At 53.0% G+C, this 20,763-nt stretch overlaps 1 protein-coding gene across 1 annotated transcript; it reads right to left on the bottom strand.

Moving 5' to 3' along the window:
* Nucleotides 1-2,273: 2,273 nt before the first annotated feature.
* ARL8A (ADP ribosylation factor like GTPase 8A) lies at nucleotides 2,274-12,757 on the bottom strand. The gene is made up of 7 exons (XM_029069420.2): nucleotides 12,518-12,757; nucleotides 6,394-6,474; nucleotides 5,977-6,050; nucleotides 4,742-4,835; nucleotides 3,577-3,644; nucleotides 3,076-3,146; nucleotides 2,274-2,564 (listed from the first exon to the last, which is right to left on the bottom strand). The coding sequence occupies exons 1-7, from the start codon at nucleotides 12,638-12,640 to the stop codon at nucleotides 2,515-2,517; spliced, it is 561 nt and encodes a 186-aa protein (XP_028925253.1). The 5' UTR covers nucleotides 12,641-12,757; the 3' UTR covers nucleotides 2,274-2,514.
* Nucleotides 12,758-20,763: the final 8,006 nt, after the last annotated feature.

The raw sequence follows: 20,763 nt of genomic DNA on the forward strand, positions 1-20,763 counted from the left end.
CAATCTTTACTTTGATCCGGCAAGAACCCAGACCTTTTCCCGCGCCATCCAAGAGGGCCGGATGTTTCAGCAGGCTAAGGCAGACAAGTTGAGAATTCGGACTTGCTGTCTCCCAGCTCTCCCCTCCGTAGGACCTCTTTCCTCGTAGGAGCCTGGCAGGGCCTACTCCGGTTACCAGGGAGTCAATGGCAGCCAAGGGAGAAGGATGGGAGCTAGGCCCCCCCACCCCCCATAAGTGAAGTTGGTCCAAACTGGCTCCTCTGGACAAACATGGCCGATCGTTCTACCGGAGGCTGCTAGGAGACCAGTCTCCAAGGGCAAGCCTTGAAGAGGGAACCTGGCAGTTCCCTCTCCTGACCCCCATGCAGTAAATCTGGGAGACAAAGTACACACTCTACGTTAGTTTCTTTCAGCGTTGGCTAAGAGCTCGGAAGTCGATCGAGTGAGAGAGGTGGGGCTCCAGAAGAGACTCTTCTCCAACTCCAGAGAAGCAGCGTGGCCTAGTGGAAGACCACAGGCCTGGGAGTCAGAAGAAAGAACTGAGTTTTAATCCCGGCTCCACTAGTCTGCTCTGTGACCTTAGACAAGTCACCTACCTTCTCTTTGCCTCGGTTCCCTCGTCTGTAAAAATGGGGACTAAAACCGTGAGCCTCACACAGGACATGGACTGGGTCCAAACTAATTAGCTTCTATCTACCCTCGTGCTTAGGAGGAAAGTGCCTGGCACATAGCAAGTGCTTAACAGATACCATTTAAAGCACAAAACAAAGAAACTAAACCAAAATAAAAACTCCCAGTTCTGGCAGGAGGAAGGCAATGAGTCAGGGGGTGACCAGAATCCAGAGCCAGGAAAATGCTCAGTGGGGGCAGGGCATGTTGCCCCCTTAGCCCTCTACCACAGCCCTCGCCAGCCTCCCTCCTGCCCCTCTGGTCTTAGCCTCAAGCTGCCTGGCATCATATCGATCCTCTCCACCATCCCCCTGATGGGGCTGGGTCTCCCTGAAGGGAGCAGGCCAGGACCCTTCTCCCTCAGGCAGAGGTGGAAAAAGCAAGGCCCAGGCACCCGGCTGTCCCCATTCACCCGGCAACTCCGAGGGATCCCGAGCGTTCAGCCAGGGGGAGGGGCTGCGGCGTTCAGTCCAGAGGGTGTGGGTTGGGGGGCTGACACGTCCCGGTCAAGGTGGGCGCCGGGGCCTGGGAGCTGACCCTCCTCTACTCACAGGGGCTGTCCTGGGGGCGGGGTGGGGAGAAATCACATCTGTGAAACAATAACTGGCATCACACACCCCCCCAACACAAAATTGTTCATTTATTCTCATCGATATTATTATTATTATTATTGTTATTAGGAGGCAAAAAAATTATACAGGTACCAGAATCATTTTCCAACAGAGAAGGTCAAATATGAGTGGAGAAGTGTTGTAAAAAAGGAAGAGAACGCCACTTTACAATTCATTAAATAAAAACAAAACCAAAACGAACTAAACCCGCCCCTGTTGAGCTCTCTCCTTGTGCAACTCTGCAAAATGAGAACAGAAAGTGAGGGGCTGGTGCAGGGGGAGGGAGAGAAAAAAGCACGGGTGGGGGGCTGAGAGCAAGACAATCGTGGACCAAGAGGAAGAAGGCAGGCTCGATTCACGCCGCGCGAAAGGGTGAGGGAAGCAGAACGGAGGTCTGGTGGGGAGCCTTTCTGAATTCCCGGGTGGGATCTTTCCCCTTTTGCTCAGTGGACTTCGGCACCCGGCCTGTGCCTGTCAGTCCTTTCCCACCCCCCTTCCCCACACTTACAGCATTCAACGACAAAGCCCGGGGAAAGCAGCAAGCTCCAAGGCCCTGGCCCAGCCCGCGACAACGGCCCCGTCACCCCACAGGGGGGATCCAGAGATGCCACCCCTGCTCTTGACCTGCACTGGTCTGACGGTTGGGGGTGGGGGCCGCAGGATTTACGAATTCATCCAAGAAGAGAGTCATAAAACACCAGCCTCCGCCTCGCCCATCCAATGCCCACCGCCTCCCTCAACCTGTCCTCCACCTGCACCTGCTCCCTCCTTGCTCCTGACCCCGGCAGGCCCCGATGGTTTTAGTCGTTGCTTAAATTAAAAAATTAAAATATATATACATATATATACTGTACACACATGACAATAACTGAACAGTGCTGGGTGGGTCGGAGCAGGAGCAGGGGAGTGGTGGAGCTGGGGCTGGCGGTGGTGGGAGGGGGAAGAGAGAGAGAGAGAGAGAGAGAGAGAAAGAGAATCAAGGAAAGGAATGGGGGGAAAGAGAGAGAGAAAGAAAGAAAGAGGGAGAAGGTGGAGAGTTTCTTTACAATAAAAACAGGAGTTCAAACCTCAGCAGAACAGGACTCTGGGCTCCCCAGATAACCCGGCCCCTGCCTGGGGGAGGCAAAGGAGGCAGGTGGGGGGAGGGTTGGAGAAGAGAAGGGACGGGCAGGTGAGGAGCTCAGCTTCGAGTTTGGAGGATGGCGGTTCCTTGGCCAAGGGTGGGCCCGCAGTCTCAGCTTCTCCGCGACTTCGAGTGCTGGATAAGCCACTGTAGGGTGATGTCTGGTGGGAGGGAAGACAGGGTTGGGTTACTCTACGGTCCACACCTCCCTCCAAGGGGCGTGATAGGATCTGGGGGGGAAATAATAATAATGTTGGTATTTGTTAAGCGCTTACTATGTGCCGAGCACTGTTCTAAGCGCTGGGGTAGATACAGGGTAATCAGGTTGTCCCACGTGAGGCTCACAGTTAATCCCCATTTTACAGATGGGGTAACTGAGGCACAGAGAAGTTCAGTGACTTGCCCACAGTCACACAGCTGCAAGTGGCAGAGCTGGGATTTGAACTCATGACCTCTGACTCCCAAGCCCGGGCTCTTTCCACTGAGCCACGCTGCTTCTCTGAGGGAGGGCAGCGAGAGAGGCAGGGTAAAGCCTCTGGGGCGTGGCTCTCTGCAGGGGTGTGTGTGTGTGTCCGGGGGCGAGACGGGGGAGGGGAAATATGCCAGGAAGAGAAAGGTGGGTTCAGACCCCAAACCCCACTTCCGCCCCAGCCCCGATCCCTGGCCACGCACCGATGTTGTCCTTTTCTTTGCAGGAAATTGAATAGCAGCAGATCTCTCGGTCCTGGATGGCAGACAGATTCCTGGGAAAGAGGAGACATTTCAAGTGAGGCAGAGTTGACCCGGAGAGGGCGGACCCACAGAGGGCTCTGGGAGGTTGGGCCTTGGAGACAGGCTGGAGAGGATGGATTCTGGGGCCACCGTGTGGCAGAAGCAGGAGAACAAGGCCCTCTCCTCCCCTCTCCTAGGCCAGAAACCAGGCCCGGTCCCCCCGCCTCCCGCCGTGAGCACCGACTCCTCTGCTGAGCCCTCTCCCCCACACCTGCCCCAGACCGGACAGGAGCAGAGACCACCCGAAAACCAGACAGATGGGCACCCTACCTGTCCTGATCCCAAGGGGTTGGGGTGCCAACCACCTGGGGAGAGAGACTCGGCCCCAGGGGGAAGGAGGAGAGCCAGGGCAAGATCTGAGGTAGGGAGAACCAGAAGGGGAGATTACAGAAGGGTACTCACATTTTCTCAATCAACTCTTTCTCATCCAACGCCCCTGGGAGGTCTCGCTTATTTCCCAGGACTAAGACCTGCGAGGAAGGGGAAGAAGATAAAAGATCGGTCACCCCTGGCGAGACAGGGGAACTCTTAGGTGGGCCCTGCCCAGAAAGCAGAACCGAGGCACGTTCCTAACGATCAGCTTTAACGTCAGCTCTCCCTTCTTCCACCGCACCCCGGTTCGCACTCCTCGCTCGTCCGAAGTTAGCTTCCTCACTGCCGTTTTCTCTACTCTCGATCAAGCGAATTGAGAAGCAGCACTGTGGCCTAGTGGATAAAACACGGGCCTGTGAGTCAGGACGTGGGTTGCAGTCCTGACTCTGCCACTTATCGGCCGTGTGGCCGTGGTGAAGTCGCTTAACTTCTGTGCCTCAGTTACCTCATCTGAAAAATGAGGAATGAGACCGTGAGGTCCATGTGGGACAGACACGGTGTATCTACCCCAGCGCTTAGTACGGTGCCTGACGCACAGTAAACGCTTAACAAATACTATTGAAAAAAATTGAATTTATTGAGCGGTCACCAAGGGCGGAGCACCGTACTAAGCACTTGGGGTGTAAAATATAAACGATAAAACAGAGTTGGTAGCAATGTTCCCCGCCCACAATGAGCTTACAGTCTAGGACTCTCTACCCTCCCTCCTCCGAGTAGTTACTCATGCCTTCCTCCCATCTGCACCATCCCCTCCCTTCAAATCAGCCAGACCACAGCTCTCCCCGTCTTCAGAGCTCTTCGGAATCTCCTCTCCCGTCGAGGTCTTTCCCGACAAAGCCCATCCTTCCTAGATCGGGTCTGTACCTATATTCCAGCACTTAGGCATCATCTCAATTTGTACTAACTTACATTTATCTCTTTATCCTGTCCTATGATTGCTGTCGTCAGCTGGAGATTTCGTGAATGGCTTAGGTCTGTCAGTCTCCCTCACAGACAAAGGGCCGGACCGCATCTCTTAGCTGTAACTGCTTATTCGCCCAGGAAATCAGTACGGTGCTCTGCACCCAACGGGCACTCATATAGCCCTGCTGCAGCAGGTTGCCTGTGTCCTTCTCTTGCCCCCTGCCAGCATGGGCCTACCACCTTCTGCCCCCATCCCCAGGGACCCAACCCTCCTCGGGGGGATCTCACAGACCGGGATGCCTTGCAGCTGAGGCTTGTCCAGTAAGTTGTGGAGTTCGTTCTTTGAGGCCTCGATTTTTTCCTGGTCAGCGGCATCCACCATGTACCTGCAGGGAAGACCAATAGGGCGAAGGGACTGAGGACAGGGCTACGAATCACCAAGTCAAAAAACAGCAGGGATTCAGCTGGGTGCCAACCCTCTTCCTCCAACTCTGAAGCGGTGTGGCCCACTGAAAATAACAGTCGTAATAATTGTGGTATTTGTTAAGTGCTGATTTTGTGCTAGGCACTGTTCTAAGCACTGGGGCGGACACAAGCAAATCGGGTTGGACACGGGCCCTGTCCCAGGCCCGTGCTCTATCCACTAGGCCACCCACAGGACTGGGAGTGAGAGGACGTGTTCTAATTAATAACGTTGGTATCTGTTAAGAGCCTACTATGTGCCGAGCACTGTTCTAAGCGCTGGGGTAGATAAGGGGTAATCAGGTTGTCCCACGTGAGGCTCACAGTCTTAATCCCCACTTTACAGATGAGGTAACTGAGGCACCAAGAAGTTAAGTGACTTGCCCAAAGTCACACAGCTGACAGGTGGCGGAGCTGGGATTAGAACCCATGACCCCTGACTCCTAAGCCCGTGATCTTTCCACTTAGCCACGCTGCTTCCCTAATTCCAGCTCCACCTCTTGCCTGCTGCATTACCTTGGGCAAATCACTTCATTTCTCTGTGCCTCAGTTTCCTCATCTGTAAAAAAGGGTTAAACACCTGTTCTCTCTCCCCCGTAGACCGCAAGCCCCATATTGACCAGGGACTGTGTCCAACCTGATTACCTCTGATCCACCCCAACGCTGAATAAATACTGTAATCTCCCGGCCTCAAGGATATCCCAACGGCTCCGGTGGACCCGGGTCCTTGAGGTTCTCCTGCTTGTGCGGCTGATCCTGAGCCCTGCAGGGTCAGGGACTCCAAGAGAGACCTCTTTTGGCCTATGGATTCAGAGCCAGGTGCCTGCCAGAGGCGAGCCTGGAGAATCTGTGTCCACAGGCCTCTGCCATTAAGGTGTGAGCTCTTCCAGGGCAGGGACCGCGTCTACTGCATCTCCTCAGGGGGTCAGAACATTGCCCGGCTCCTGGCAGGGCCCAGCGAGGCTGTTGACCGTGAGGCTGGAGTTTGTTGCGGGGAGGAGCCCCGAAGGGGGGGGCGGGAGAAGTGGGGCGCTCCCGGCCCAGTGTTCCTGGCGAGGCACTCACACGATGGCACTGACTCCACGGCAGTATCGTTCCCACATGCTGCGGAAGCGAGGCTGTCCCCCGATGTCCCAGAGCTATGGAGGGAGAGCGAGCGGGATGGGGTCATGGACAGGTCTGGATCCCCTCCCTCCCCAGCGCGCTTCATCTCTCCATCCTCTCCTTCGAGGAAATCACTTCTAGCCGACAGACACAGTCCCTCCCATCCCTTCCTCCAGTTTTCACCCCAAGGGCCTCCCTTTTTCTCTCCCCCCTCCCCCAAGACCCTCACCCCGTTCTTTCTTCTCCCACACTTCCCCAAGTCTCCCTAGCCCAAACCCTCTTTCTTTCCCCAACTCCCCAAAGGAGTCACAACCTCTCCTGCCTCCTTCCAGTTCTTCCCTTGTCCCTGTCCTCCCCTCGCCCCGCAAAACCTCTCACCTTGATGGTCACATTCCCCTTGGTGATTTTGCGCATGTTGAAGCCCACTGTTGGAATCATGTCCTCATTGAACTGTCCTGACTGGGAGGAACAGACAAAGATGGAGAAGTAGCCACAGGGAGGAGGGGGCCTGGTCACAAGTCAAGGGACTGGATGACTTTTTCCAAGGGGCTTTCGTTCCCAATGGGACCAGGATCGGAGCCTCCTCGAGCTGAGGGCCCTTCAGAGGTCACAGCTCCCAGCCTGCGCGCAGGCAGGCCTGGATCAGCCCGTTATCAGCCCAGTCCGTTGGGGACAAATTTTCTATTTGAAAATCTCCAGAGGATTACTGAGCCTCACAACAGTCATTCAAGAAATTCTCTCTTGTATACAACCTAAATCCCTCATTCTGTAACTTAAGCCTTTTTCTTTTTCTCCTGTTCCTTAGCCTTCTCTTCTCTGGGCTGTATGATTTCAGATCCTTTAGTCTTTCCTCGTGAGGCCCGTTTTCCAGCCCTTTAGGAATTCCCTTTTTTCTTTCCTGACCCCTTCCTACTTTCTCCAGGTTTCTCAAGCTTGTGGGGACCAAAGCTTAACTTCCAACCAAAGGGATTAAAGGTTGACCCCAGGGGTTCCATATGTGACAGTCTGGTTTAGTTCCCAGAAGCAGCACTGGAGAAACAGGAAGGGGGAAAAAAAAGTCAATCAATGGTATTTTTTGAGTACTTCCTGTGTACGGAACACTTTACTGAGCACTTGGGAGAGTATATACAAGAGTCGGTAGACAGGTTCCCGGCCCACCAGGAGCTGACAGTCTAGGGGCAAGAGTTAAGGTAACCCTCAGCCTGAAGAGGAATCCGAACACACAGCTCTATGGCAATCCCCGGCCACTGTCCACGCCCAGCCGTGCCCTGTCATTGCCCATGCCCAGCCACACAGCGTTCCCCCTGGCCCCAAGCTGCTTCTCTGCTTCATACATAAAGTCACATTTGTAACCTAGTCCTCAGTTTACCCAGCTCCTAGGGGATATGGAATGCCCTCGCTCTCAGCCCAGGGGTCAAATCACCAGACTGAGCTGCTGAGACCATCCCCCCCACCCTGCCGTATCCTCCCTGAGGCCCCTGTTGCTTCACCCATTGATTGATTGATTCGCATGGTGCGTCAGAGCATCAGGGAGAAAGAGGAAGTCCAAACTACTCTCTCCACAGTCCCCTGAAGCTCAGTTCTGGGCCTAATGGTTGTGATGGAGATGTGGTCCCCCTTCACAGGGAGCACCCAGTTCTTCTTTCACTATCTGTCACAAGCCTTTGCCCATTTAGTCATGATGCTTCCCCCACGATGCCCCTGCCCTTTTGGTCTATGCCCTGTAGGGGCCGGGGGCACACTGGCTCCAGGACCTGGCCCTGGCCCAGAGGACGTTGTTACGGCATGAAGCATCACATTCTAGGTGATGGAGATCACTTAAACTTCCTCCAACCTCCCGCCTGTCGTGCCTGAGGAGTTAAGGCGGCAAGAGCAGCAGTGTGGCCCAGTGGAAAGAGCACAGGCCTGGAAGTCAGAGGGCCCGGGTTCTCATTCCGGCTCCGCCACTTGTCTGCTGTGAGATCTTGGGCAAGTCACTTCACTTCTCTGTGTCTCAGTTACTTCAACTGTAAAATGGAGATTAAGACCCTCTCCGGGACAGGGTCTATTTCCAACCTGATTATCTTGTATCTATCCCACCGCTTAGAACAATATTTGACAGAAAGTAAGCACCTAAATACCATAAAAAGAAGAGTCTGGGATTTTGATCCAGGTTCCCACATTGGCTGGGTGACTTTGGGCAAGTCATTGTACTTTTCTGCACTGTGGGGTTCCCTCAGTCCAATGCCCTCATTTGTAGCTCATTTGATAGTAGCTACGAAGGGCTCTGATGCTTACCAGAGAATTTGAAGGGTTCCTCGACTTGGTTAACCAGACCCTAATCACCACTGCCTCTTGTCCTGCTACAATCCCCTGGGGCTACACTGCCCCATCAGCTCATTTGTCCAGTCTACCCGGGCCCAGAGCCGCTAGTGGGCCCACAGCGACCGGGCTTGAAGTTTCTGACCCGTCGGCAAAGCAGGGGGCAGGAATCTAGTCTTTGTTCTCTGTACAAAAGAGTTCCAGCTCAAGAATGGAGTCGGACCTCAACGTTACCGCTACCTTAGGAAAGTCTATTAAGCGGGATCAAACGGGCAAGCAGGAGAAGTGGGCAAACTCAGCAATTTCCAAGTAAGTTTCACTGGCCAATTCTGCAGAATCAAGGGTACCGGGCAGATGGGGAACTGAGGGCCAGAGCAGGTCAGTGGTTCAGGTGTCATCACCCAGGAAGCCAAGATGGAGCAGATGGAGTCTTAATTCCTCATTTTAGCATCAGGATGCTTTATTGGTGGGGGGGGGGGGGGATGACTCCCAAGAAGGGCTAGTTTATGATCTTCAGAAGGACAGAGATAGTGGGATACTGGGAAAAGGGGCCTCAAACAACCTAAATTGTTAGAGGTGTCATCCCCTGCCGCCTCTGCCCCCTTTACTTTGGGACATATCTTCAAGGCAGGGACCAGCTGCCACGCTGGAAATCGACTTGGAAGATGAGGATGGTGAATTTGAGCTCCATTGGCAAGTCACACTATTCATGACCCGGGGTGCTTCAGGTCTAGGTCGGATGCTGCCGGGATGAAACGGGCAAAGCTGTTCTGAAAACACACAAGTCCTAGGGCCCTTTCCCTCCTCTGCTCTCTCCCTTCTCGGGGTATGGGTGCCATCCTAATTTCTCCTCCCCTAACAGTCTGCCCTTTGCGGGATCACCCCACCCTGAGCCCCACATTATGGGTATGGACATAAGTGCTGTATCTATTTAATGTTTGTTTCCCCGCTCTAGATTATAAGCTCTGTGTGGACAGGGAGCCAGTCTACCACCTCTGTTGTGTTGCACTCTTTCAAGCACTTATCAAAGTATTCTGCACACAGTAAGCGTGCTCAATAAATAGCACTGATTGATCTGGGATGCCAGTCCTGAGTGGGCTCCGGCCCACAAAGAGACACTTATGCCAAGGCCCCACCTGGAGTTGTAGGGGTTCCAGCTCACTGTGGGCAGGGAACACGTCTACCAACTCTGCTATAGTGCACTCTCCCAAGTGCTTAGCACAGTGCAGTGCTCACAGTAAGTGCACAACAAATACGATTGATTGTGGTCGGGCCTACAGCGTGGGCTGGGGGGAGGGGGGCAGGAGCCCCCTCGATTATCAAGCTCTGTCCAGGACCTGTGCCTCAAGAAAATATTCCTTCAAGGAGTCAAGCACTGAGGACAAGGGGTACGCAAGGGCGGCCCAGGAGTCCAGCAGCAATAATCCCAATCAGCCTGCCGCCTCCCTCCCTTCCTCTACACTGTCAGCTCGTTGTGGGCACGGAGGATGTCCGTTTTATTGTACTCTCCCAAGCGCTTAGTACGGTGCTCTACACACAGTAAGCGCTCAATAAATCCATTTGACCCACTACAGGAAAGCCTTCCAAATATTCCTGAGCTGGAGTCATGTGATTCTTTCAAGGAGAGCGGGCTCGGGTGAGATGTCTCCACCTCCTTCCCCAGAGTGCAAGGTGCCATTCATGGGGAAGATAACCTAATTCACATAGCAATTTGATGGCCACCTCTCCCTTGACATGGGGACCTCCACCTCTAGACCCTCAGCCTTCCTGGGCTTCAGGTCCGGGATGTGGAATCCTGACCCAGGACTCCAAGGGTGAAGGGCGGACCGGGGAGGGGAGCGCTCTCAACCCTTGGCGGGAGAGGGATGGAAGGGAAGCAGCGTGACCTAATGGAAAGGGCACGGGCCTGGGTTCTAATTCCCGCTCCGCCGCTTGTCTGCTGCGTGACCTTGGACAAGTCACTTCACTTCTCTGGCCTTCGGTTACCTTATCCGTAAAATGGGGATCGAGACCGGCCGCCGTCCGTGGGGCTCAAAATCTGATCGGCTCGTTTCTACCCCAGCGCTCAGTACAGTGCCTGACACATAGCGAGCGCTTTAATACTATCATTACGGTCCTGCTGGGCCCTTCCGCCCGACCGACCGGGACTCTAGGCTAGCGCAGTTCAACCTCAAGGCCATAATACATGAAGCGTGGAGCCGGGGCTCGGGCCGGGCGTGGCTCTGGCCAGGACCAAGCCCAACCTCCTCCCCTGAGACCAGTTTCAGGGGTCCCCAGCTGCTGGAGGAGAGGGGGGTCTCTGAGCTTCTTCCCTACAGCTGCAGGCCGCAGCCATTACTGCAGCCTCCACTCACACACACACACACACACAAAACACCCAGCTGCAGCTCACATCTTCCCCTTTTGGGGGAAGATGGTAACCTCCTGCTGGCTGCTTTCTCGGCCTCCCCGTTAGGCAACAAAAACCCTCCCTCCCTCCACCCCCGACCCTGACTGAATCCCATCTCCCGGTGTCCTCCCGGACCAACGGTCTCTTCTTCCCTCCTTCCCTCTGTGTCACCGGGCATCCAAGGATGGCACCCGCTCGCCTCCCTCAGCCCCCTCCCCTGGAAACCCTGCCCCTCTCCCCCACCACCTAGGGAGGGGTCAGGAGGGCAAGGGAGGAAGGGAATGAGGATTGGGGTGAAGGAAGGAAGGAAGGAGGAAAGGAGGGGCAGGGAAGAAGGAAAGGAGTGAAGGGGGGAGGGAAGGAGGGGAAGGGAAGCAGGGGAAGGGAAGGAGGAAAGAGAGGGGAGGGAAGAAGGAAAGAGGAGAAGGAAGGAAAGAAGGGGAAGGGAGGAAGGGAAGGAGGGGGAGGAAGGGAAGGAGGGGGAGGAAGGAAAGAAGGAAGTAAGGGAGGGAAAGGGAAGAAAGAAGGGAGGGAAAGGGATGAAGGGAGGGAAAGGGAAGAAAGAAGGGAAGGAAAGGGTTGAAGGGAGGGAGGGAAAGGGAAGAAGGGAGGGAGGGAAAGGGAGGAAGGGAGGGAGGAAAAGGGAGGAAGGAAGGGAGGAAAAGGGAGGAAGGGAGGGAGGAAAAGGGAAGAAGGGAGGGAGGAAAAGGGAAGAAGGGAGGGAGGGGAAGGGAAGAAGGGAGGGAGGGGAAGGGAAGGAGGGAGGGAGGGGAAGGGAAGAAGGGAGGGGAGGGAAGGAGGGAGGGAGGGGAGGGAAGGAGGGAGGGAGGGAGGGGAAGGAGGGAGGGAGGGAGGGGAAGGAGGGAGGGAGGGAGGGGAAGGAGGGAGGGAGGGAGGGGAAGGGAAGGAGGGAGGGAGGGGAAGGGAAGGAGGGAGGGAGGGAAGGGAAGGGGGAGGAGGGAAGGGAAGAAGAGAGGGAGGGGAAGGGAAGAAGGGAGGGAGGGGAGGGAAGGGAAGAAGGGAGGAGGGAGGGGAAGGGAAGAAGGGAGGGAGGGGAGGGGAGGGGGAGGGAGGGAGGGGGAGGGAGGGGAGGGGAGGGGAGGGGGAGGGAGGGGGAGGGGAGGGGAGGGGAGGGTGAGGGGAAGGGAGGGGAGGGGAGGGGAAGGGAGGGAGGGGAGGGGAAGAAGGGAGGGGAGGGAAGAAGGGAGGGAGGGGAGGGGAAGAAGGGAGGGAGGGAGGGGGAGAAGGAAAGAAAGGGAAGGGAGGAAGGAAAGAAAGGGAAGGGAGGAAGGAAAGGGAAGGGAAGACGGAAAAAGGGGAAGGAAAGAAGGAAAAGGGGAAGGAAAGGGGGGTTGGGGAGGGAAGGGGAGACCCCGAAGCGGAGGAAATGGCTCCCGGGCCCGGGCCCGGCCCTTCCCAGTCGGGTGTCGGGCGGTCGGGTGTCGGGTGTCGGGCGGGCTAACGGGGGCTCGGCTTCCTGTTCCGGCACGGGAGGGGTTAAAGAGGCCGTTTTTTTTCTCCCCCTCCCCCCCGGTGCCCGTGGGTGGGGCCGGGCCGGCCCAGGCCGAGCCCCCTGCCCACCCTGCCCACCCTGCAGGGGAGGGAAAGGAAGGGAAGGGAAGGGAAGGGAAGGAGGCCGCTGTCCGGCCCTTTCGCCCCGTCATGGCCCTGCCCCTGCCCCTGCCCCATCGGGGGGCACGGGGCCGGGCAGGGGGCCGGCCCCGGCTCCGCCCCCCCCGGGGGGCCTCGGTGCCAGGCCCCTGGCCCGGGGAGGAGGGGACGGGCCGTGCCCCCCGTGCCCCCGGTCCGTACCGCGATGACGTTGACGAAGGTGGTCTTGCCCGAATACTGCAGCCCCACCAGCGTCAGCTCCATCTCCTCCTTCCAGAACAAGGCCTTGAACCAGTCCAGCAGCTTGTTGAACAAAGCGATCATGGTGGCCGGTCCTGCCCGCCGCCGCTGCCCGGCTCGGCTGCTCTGCGCTGCGGCTGCGGTGCTGCGCGGTGCCCTGCGAGCGCGGCCGAGCTTGCGGACTGCCGCCCCGACCCGCCCGACGATGGGTGGGGCTTCAAACCCCTCCTCCTCCTCCTCCTCCTCCTCCTCCTCCTCCTCCTTCCTCCTCGCCCCTGCCCGCGCTGCCCCTGGCTGGGTGTTTGCTCGGCGCTTACTAGGTGCAGAGCGCTCTTCTAAGCGCCGGGGGAGATACGGGATGATCAGGTGGCCCCACGCGAGGCTCACGGTTTCATCCCCAGTTGACAGATGAGGTCACTGAGGCCCGGTGAAGTGACTTGCCCACGGTCCCACAGCTGACTAGGGGCAGAGCCGGGACTCGAACCCACGACCTCCGGGCTCTTGCCACGGGGCGTCAAACGGGCACGCCGGAGGACCGGACCGGGCCCAGGTGGGCACCCCTGGGCCTCTGGAGGGATGGACTCCATCATTCCACCGTATTTAGCGAGCGCTCACTGTGTGCGGAGCGCTGGACTAAGCGCTTGGGAAGGGGTAACAGCAACCTGATGGCCTTGTATCTACCCCAGCGCTTAGAAGAGCGCGCGGCCCATAGTAACGATAATGTTGGTATTCGTTAAGCGCTTACTGTGGGCCGCGCGCTGTTCTAAGCCCTGGGGTAGATACAGGGTCATCAGGTCGTCCCACTTGGGGCTCACGGTCTTAATCCCCATTTTACAGATGAGGAAACTGAGGCACCGAAAAGTCAAGTGACTTTCCCAGGGTCACACAGCAGACAGGCGGCGGAGCCGGGATTAGAACCCATGACTTCAGACTCCCAAGCCAAGGCCACGAAGCGCTTAACAGATACCATCAGACTGGGAGCCCCACGCGGGACAACCTGACGACCTTGTATCTACCCCAGCGCTTAGAAGAGTGCTTGGCGCATAGTAAGCGCTTAACGTATACCATCAGACTATGAGCCCCACGCGGACAACCTGATGACCTTGTATCTACCCCAGCACTAGCTTGGCACATAGTAAGTGCTTAACAAATACCGTCATCATCATCATCATCATCATCTCTGTAAAGAGAGACAATCCCCGTCCACAACCGGGCTCACATTTTAGAGGATTGGCTGATTTATGCTTGTTTCCCTAAGCCCCGGGCCCGGGCCTTGGCCCCGTAGGTTTCCTCTGAGAAGTTCACTCATTCATCCAATCGTATTTATTGAGCGCTTACTATGTGTAGATCACTGCACTAAGCATTTGGAAAGTACAACTCAGTAATAAAGACAGTCCCTGCCCAGACCGGATTTACAGTCTAGGAGCGGGGTGGGGTGGGGGACAGACATCAAAACAAGTAAACAGGCATCAATATAAATAAATAGAATTGCACATATAGACACATCAAAACGAGTAAACAGGCATCAATATACATAAATAGAATTTAATTTTATATATGTGCATAAGTGCCGTGGGGTGGGGAGAGGGGCAAAGAGCGGGAGTCGAGGAGATGCGGAAGGGAGGAGGAGATGTAGAAAAGGGGGTTTTTAGTCTGGGAAGTGAGGGGAGGCCGTGGTTATCCGCGGCAGGAATTAATAATTGGGGTATTTGTTAAGCGCTTACCGTGTGTCAAGCAGTCTACTAAGCGTTGGAGTGGATACAAGCAAATCGGGTTGGACACAGTCTCTGTCCCACATGGGGCTCACAGTCTCAATCCCCATTTTATGGATGAGGGAACTGAGGCACAGAGAAGCAAAGGGGCCTGCCCAAAGTCACACAGCAGACACACGGCAGAGCCGGGGTTAGAACCCATGACCTCTGACTCCCAGGCCTGTGCTCTATCCACTAGTGTGGATTTGGAGCCACTCGAAACCAAATGAAGTCCCCGCTGTGTTCATGGAATGAGGGAGGGTCCCGATCAACCCCACCCCTCCCACCCACTCCTTGAGGGGGTCGGGGAGAATCGGGGAGCCTGGCTCCTGTACCCCTTCCCACAGGGCACGAACAGTGTGTAAGTGGGCATCGTGGGTGGCTCCTGTGAGCCCCTGTCTTGGGTACGACTAAGCCCAGTAGGGAGAGGGCACTGACAAGAGGTAGTAGGAGTCGTAATAGCAATTATTAAGCATTTAGTGTGAGCAAAGTGGTGTATTAAGCGCTTGGAAAAACAAAACACACAGGAGAGGATTAGCCACAGTTCCTAGTCCCCCAAGCGCTTACAATCCACGAATAAAGGGGCAAAGAGATTGGCTACCAACACCTAAAATAGAACCAAGAAAAACACAGAAACAAACAAAAAATAAAATTGAAACTCAGTAGGGTAGAGAAAGATAATTAGAAAAGTTCCTGTCCCCCAACAGTCTAGTACAGTTTTCTGCCGTGCCCAAGTGGCACTCACTAAACACGTTGATGTGAAGGATAATGGTGGAGTAGATTGGGGGGAGACCTCCTTAGGGCTGGGCCGGAGGCCTGGCTTCGAAACACTTCCTCAGCACGTGTCTCGGAGCCAGAAGGACCTGGGTTCTAATTCTGCTATGCCACTTGCCTGACTTGTGACCTTGGGCAAGTTCATTCAATCGTATTTATTGAGCTCTTACTGTGTGCACAGCACTGTGCTAAGAGCTTTGGAGAGTTCAAAATAATAATAAATGGACACATTCCCTGGCCACAACGAGCTTACAGTCCAGAGGGGGAGACAGACATTAATATAAATAAATTACAGTTATGTACATATGTGCTGTGGAGCTGGGAGTGGGGATGAATAGAGGGAGCAAGTCAGGGAGATGCAGAAGGGAGTGGAAGGAGAGGAAAGGAGGGCTTAGTCAGGGAAGGCTTCTTGGAGGAGATGTGCCTTCAGTGAGGCTTTGAAACCAGGGAGAGTTATTGCCTAAGTATCAAGTCACCTAATGTCTCTGTGCTTCAATTACCTCGTCTATAAAATGGGGATTAAGACATTAGGCCCATATGGGATATGGACTTTGTCCAACCTGATTAGCTCGTATCTACCCGAGTACCCAGTACAGTGCCCGGTCCATAGTAAGCGCTTAAACAAATAGGTACGCTCACTATGGGGAGGGAAAGTGGCCGCTAATTGGGTGTATTGTACTCTCCCAAGAGCTTAGCGCAGTGTTCCGCGCAGAGCAGCATGCCATAGTGGATAGAGCGAGGGCCTGGGAGTCAGAAGGTCATGGACTCTTATCCCAGCTCTGCCACATGTCTGCTGTGTGACCTTGGGCAAGTCACTTAACTTCTTTGTGCTTCATTTACCTCATCTGTAAAAAAAAGTGGGGATTAAGAGTGTGAGCCCCATGTGGGACAGGGACTGTGTCCAACCTAACTTGTACTACCCTTGCGCTTAGAACAGCGCTTTTCACATTGCCAGCACGGAGCCCTCCCTTTCCCTCTGCCCCTCCTTCCCTCCCCATTCCCCCAACTCCCTTCCTCTGCTCTACCTCCTTCTCCTCCCCCCAGCACTTGTGTATATTTGTATATATTATTACTCTGTTTATTTTATTAATGATGTGTATATATCTATGATTCTATCTATTTTGATGGTATTGATGCCTGACTCCTTGTTTTGTTCTGCTGTCTGTCTCCCCCTTTTAGACTGTGAGCCCTTTGTTGGGCAGGAATTGCCTCTGTTGCCAAATTGTACGTACCAAGCACCTTGTCCAGTGCTCTGCACACAATAATCACTCAACAAATATGACTGGATGAATGAACCTGATTAATTCATACCCCTGCGCTTAGAACGGTGCTTTGCACATAGCAAGCACTTAACAAATGCCATTATTATTATAGTAAGTGTTCAATAAATACCACTGATTGATATATATTTGGAAAGAGACCGGGCTTGGGAGTCAGAGGACATGGGTTCTAATCCCGGCTCCGCCCCATTCTCTGCTGTGTGACCTTGGGCAAGTCACTTCACATCTCTGGGCCTCAGTGACCTCATCTGTAAAATGGGGATGAAGACTTGGGACCCCCATGGGGGACAACCTGATCACCCCAGTGCTTAGAACAGTGCTTTACACAGAGTAAGCGTTTAACAAATGCCATTATTATTATTATTATTTTTAAAAATCGCTCAGCCAACGCCAGTGTAAGGCCCCAAAGGCCACAGAAGTGCTCAGCCAACGCGCATGCGCCAAGGTCAGAGCTACGCTTCCCGAAGCGACCGAGGGCAAGCCCCACCCCCTTGCGTGTTACGTCACGCGTACACACCAACTCTCGCGATGTTAAGGCGGCGCCATTTTCTTTCTTCCCCCCACCCCTCTTTGAGAGTGGGGGGAAGGGTGTCATTCTGTCCTGGAGCCCCTTCTTTACCCCAGCGCTTAGAACAGTGCTCTGCACATAATAAGCGCTTAACAAATACCATAATTATTATTATATGTGCTGTGGAATTGAGAGTGGGGGTGAATAAAGAGAGCAAGTCAAGGAGATGCCTTGTGTTTATTATTTATTACCCTATTTATTTTGTTAATGAGGTGTATATCTCCTGACTCTATCTTGATGATGTGGTCTTGTTTTGCTCTGCTGTCTCCCCCATTAATAATATTCATTCATTCATTCAATAGTATTTATTGAGCGCTTACTATGTGCAGAGCACTGGACTAAGCGCTTGGAATGAACAAGTGGGCAACGGATAGAGACGGTCCCTGCCGTTTGACGGGCTTACAGTCTAATCGGGGGAGACAGACAGACAAGAACAATGGCAATAAATACAGTCGAGGGGAAGAACATCTCGTAAAAACAATGGCAATTAAATAGAATCAAGGTGATGTACATTTCATTAACAAAATAAATAGGGTAATGAAAATATATACAGTTAATAATATTGGTATATGTTAAGCGCTTACTATGTGCAGAGCACTGTTCTAAGCGCCGGGGGAGATCCAGGGCATCAGGTTGTCCCACGTGAGGCTCACAGTTAATCCCCATTTTACAGATGAGGGAACTGAGGCCCAGAGAAGTGAAGTGACTCGCCCACAGTCACACAGCTGACAAGTGGCAGAGCCGGGAGTCGAACCCATGACTTCTGACTCTGAAGCCCGGGCTCTTTCCTGGGAACCCGTCTTCGGGCAGAGATGGTCTCTCTCTGTTGCCCAGTTGTCCATTCCAAGCGCTTAGTACAGTGCTCTGCACATAGTAAGCGCTCCGTAAATACTATTGAACGAAAGAAGGAGAGGAAAGGAGGGCTTAGTCAGGGAAGACCTCTTGGAGGAGATGGGCCTTCAGTGAGTCGAGCCCACCTGAGTTAAGGCTCCCGAGCTCTGCTTATTTTCCAGGGCTTAGTGGAAAGATCCCGGGTTTGGGAGTCAGAGGTCGTGGGTTCTAACCCTGCCTCTGCCACTTGTCAGCTGTGTGGCTTTGGACAAGTCACTACACTTCTCTGGGCTTCAGTTCCCTCATCTGCAAAATGGGAATTAAGACTGAGCCCCACGTGGGACAACCTGACTACCTTGTATCCCCGCCCCAGCGCTTAGAACAGTGCTTGGCACATAGCGCTCAACAAATATCATCATTATTATATGGGCGGTGGAGCTGGGAGTGGGGATGAATAAAGGGAGCAAGGCAGGGAGATGCAGAAGGGAATGGAAGGAGAGGGAAGGCCTCTTGGAGGACATGGGCCTTTAGTGAGTCGAGCCGAGCGTAGACCAGAGCCCGAGTTAAGGCTCCCGAGCTCTTTGCTCTGTGGCTTAGTGGAAAGAGCCCGGGCTTGGGAGTCAGAGGTCATGGGTTCTAATACCGCCTCCGCCACGTGTCAGCTGTGTGACTTTGAGCAAGTCACTTCTCTTTGCTGGGCCTCAGTTGCGTCATCTGTAAAATGGGGATGGAGACTGTGAGCCCCACGTGGGGATACCTGATTAGCTTGTATCTATCCCAACGCTTAGAAGAGTGCTCGGCACATAGTAAGCACTTAAATACCATCATTATTATTATTATCGCATAGAAAGACGCTCGGTGGTACTTAAAAATGCAGCCAGGGGCTTTTGAGTTGGAGATGGTTTTTATAGAACCATCAAACTATGAGCTTGAATTCCAGTGTTAGGATCCCTGCAAGAAGGGTTTAGGAGGAAGAAAGATAGCCTCAGAGGCAGTCGGAAGGAGCTATTTTATTTTAAGGCAGTACAGAGTCTATAGCTCTTTGCAAGGAGCAGTTCTTAAAGATTCGGTGGTTTTCAATCACGAGTTATAATTGGGAACTGCAGCCTAACACCAAAAGTCTAAGTATTTTGGCCACAGATACAGTTGCAAGCTTCAGTCAACGATGACATTTATTACTTACTTTCTATGTGCCAAGCGCCAGGGTAAATTAGAATAAAACAGATGGGACATTTTTTTCCCAAAGCCCAGAGCACTGAGTTGGAAGAAGCAACGTGGCCTGGTGAAAAGAGCACAGGTGTTGGGTCAGAGAATCTGGATTCCAATCCTGACACTGCCACTTGCCTGCTGCGTGACCGTGGGCAAGTCACTGAACTTCTCTGTGCCTCAATTTCCTCATCTAAAATGGATTTTAAAAGTCATACAGGATTAAGACTGTGAGCCCCGTGTGGAACAGCGACTGTGTCTAACCTGATTGCCTCTATCTGCCCCAGTTCTTAGAACAGTGCCTGGCACCTGGAAAGTGCTTTAACAAATAGAAGCATTACTTAGACTGTGAGTCCCCCGTGGAAGCAGCATGGCACAGTGGATAGAGCACAGGCCTGGGAGTCAGAAGGTCATGGGTTCTTATCCTGATTCTGCCACTTATCTGCTGTGTGACCTTGGGCAAGTAACTTCTCTGTGCCTCAGTTACCTCCTCTGTAAAATGGGGATTAAGACTGAGCCCCCATGGGACAGGGACTATGTCCAACCCTTATTGTATCCACTCCAGCACTCAGTACAGTGCTTGACACATAATACGCACTATTATTATTACGTGAGACAGGGACTGTGTCCAACTTGATTATCTTATATCTACCCCAATGCTTAGTACAGCGCTTAATAAATGTAATTGAATACCATAATTAAGCACTAAAGTTGCATAAATCGTGGACTTGCCATGATCATATGTAGGGGAGAAGGGTTAGGAACTTTGAAACACAAAAGACAGGAACAGAAACTTGTAATGAAATTGGGCTAGAACCGCCTTAAGATAAGTTCAGGCTTTAAAGTATAGCTTTATTCATGGATTGCTTTCCTGAGCTTGATTTGGAAACCTGAATCAATTTACACCGAAAGGAATATTTTGATTTGGCTGATACGAGAAAAGAAACTTGGAATTTAGAAAAAACCCAAAACCTTGAAAATAAGGTTAACTACGCTGACTCACAGAAAATGTTGACTGACCAGGAAAAGTTATGAAAGGTTGTATCAGGTAAGTTAAAGAAGTAGTCATTTTATAGAAAAAGATAAAATCATGTGTGAACAAATCGGTGCTTCACTAAAGGCCTAAAAAAACCTTGCTAAAGAGTGCAAAGGGAAAAACTTTTGAAGTGAGTATAAAAGTGACTATAAAATCCAGCAGTGCCGTACCCAAACCCCAAACTAGGCAGACCTTTGTTAACTGAGGTTTAGGAAATGTTGAATTTATTTTCTTTTTTTACAGTAATGGCTAATTTGAAGTATTCAAATTCCTATCACATACACCATGCCCTATCAAGTTATTGTCGATCAGTCTGTCGACAACTTTAGGAAGGACTTGAGGCTTTACCCTTGGAAAGATGAGTCTTTTTTTATTTTTGATTGTATCTGTTATGTGCTTACAATGTGTCAAGCCCCGTTCTAAGGGCTGGGGTAGTAAAAATTAATCAGGTTAGATGTTGTCCCTATCCCACATGGGGTTCACAGTCTAAGTAAGAGGAAGAGCAGGCAATGAATCCCCAATTTATGGATGAGAAAACTGAGGCACAGACAAGATAAGTGAGTTGCCCATGGTGCCACGGTAGACGAATGGCAGAACAGGAATTAGAAGCCAGGTCCTCTGTCTCCCAGGCCCATGCTCTACCCACTAGACCACATGGCTTCTTTTGTATGGTATTGCCTAATTTTAATTTCATTTGTCTGTATCTGTCCACTGTACAGAACAAAGGACTAGTGATGATAAAGGTCCTTCTTGGCTTTATA

This window comes from Ornithorhynchus anatinus, chromosome 7 (assembly GCF_004115215.2).
Source record: "Ornithorhynchus anatinus isolate Pmale09 chromosome 7, mOrnAna1.pri.v4, whole genome shotgun sequence".
Lineage (NCBI taxonomy): Eukaryota > Metazoa > Chordata > Mammalia > Monotremata > Ornithorhynchidae > Ornithorhynchus > Ornithorhynchus anatinus.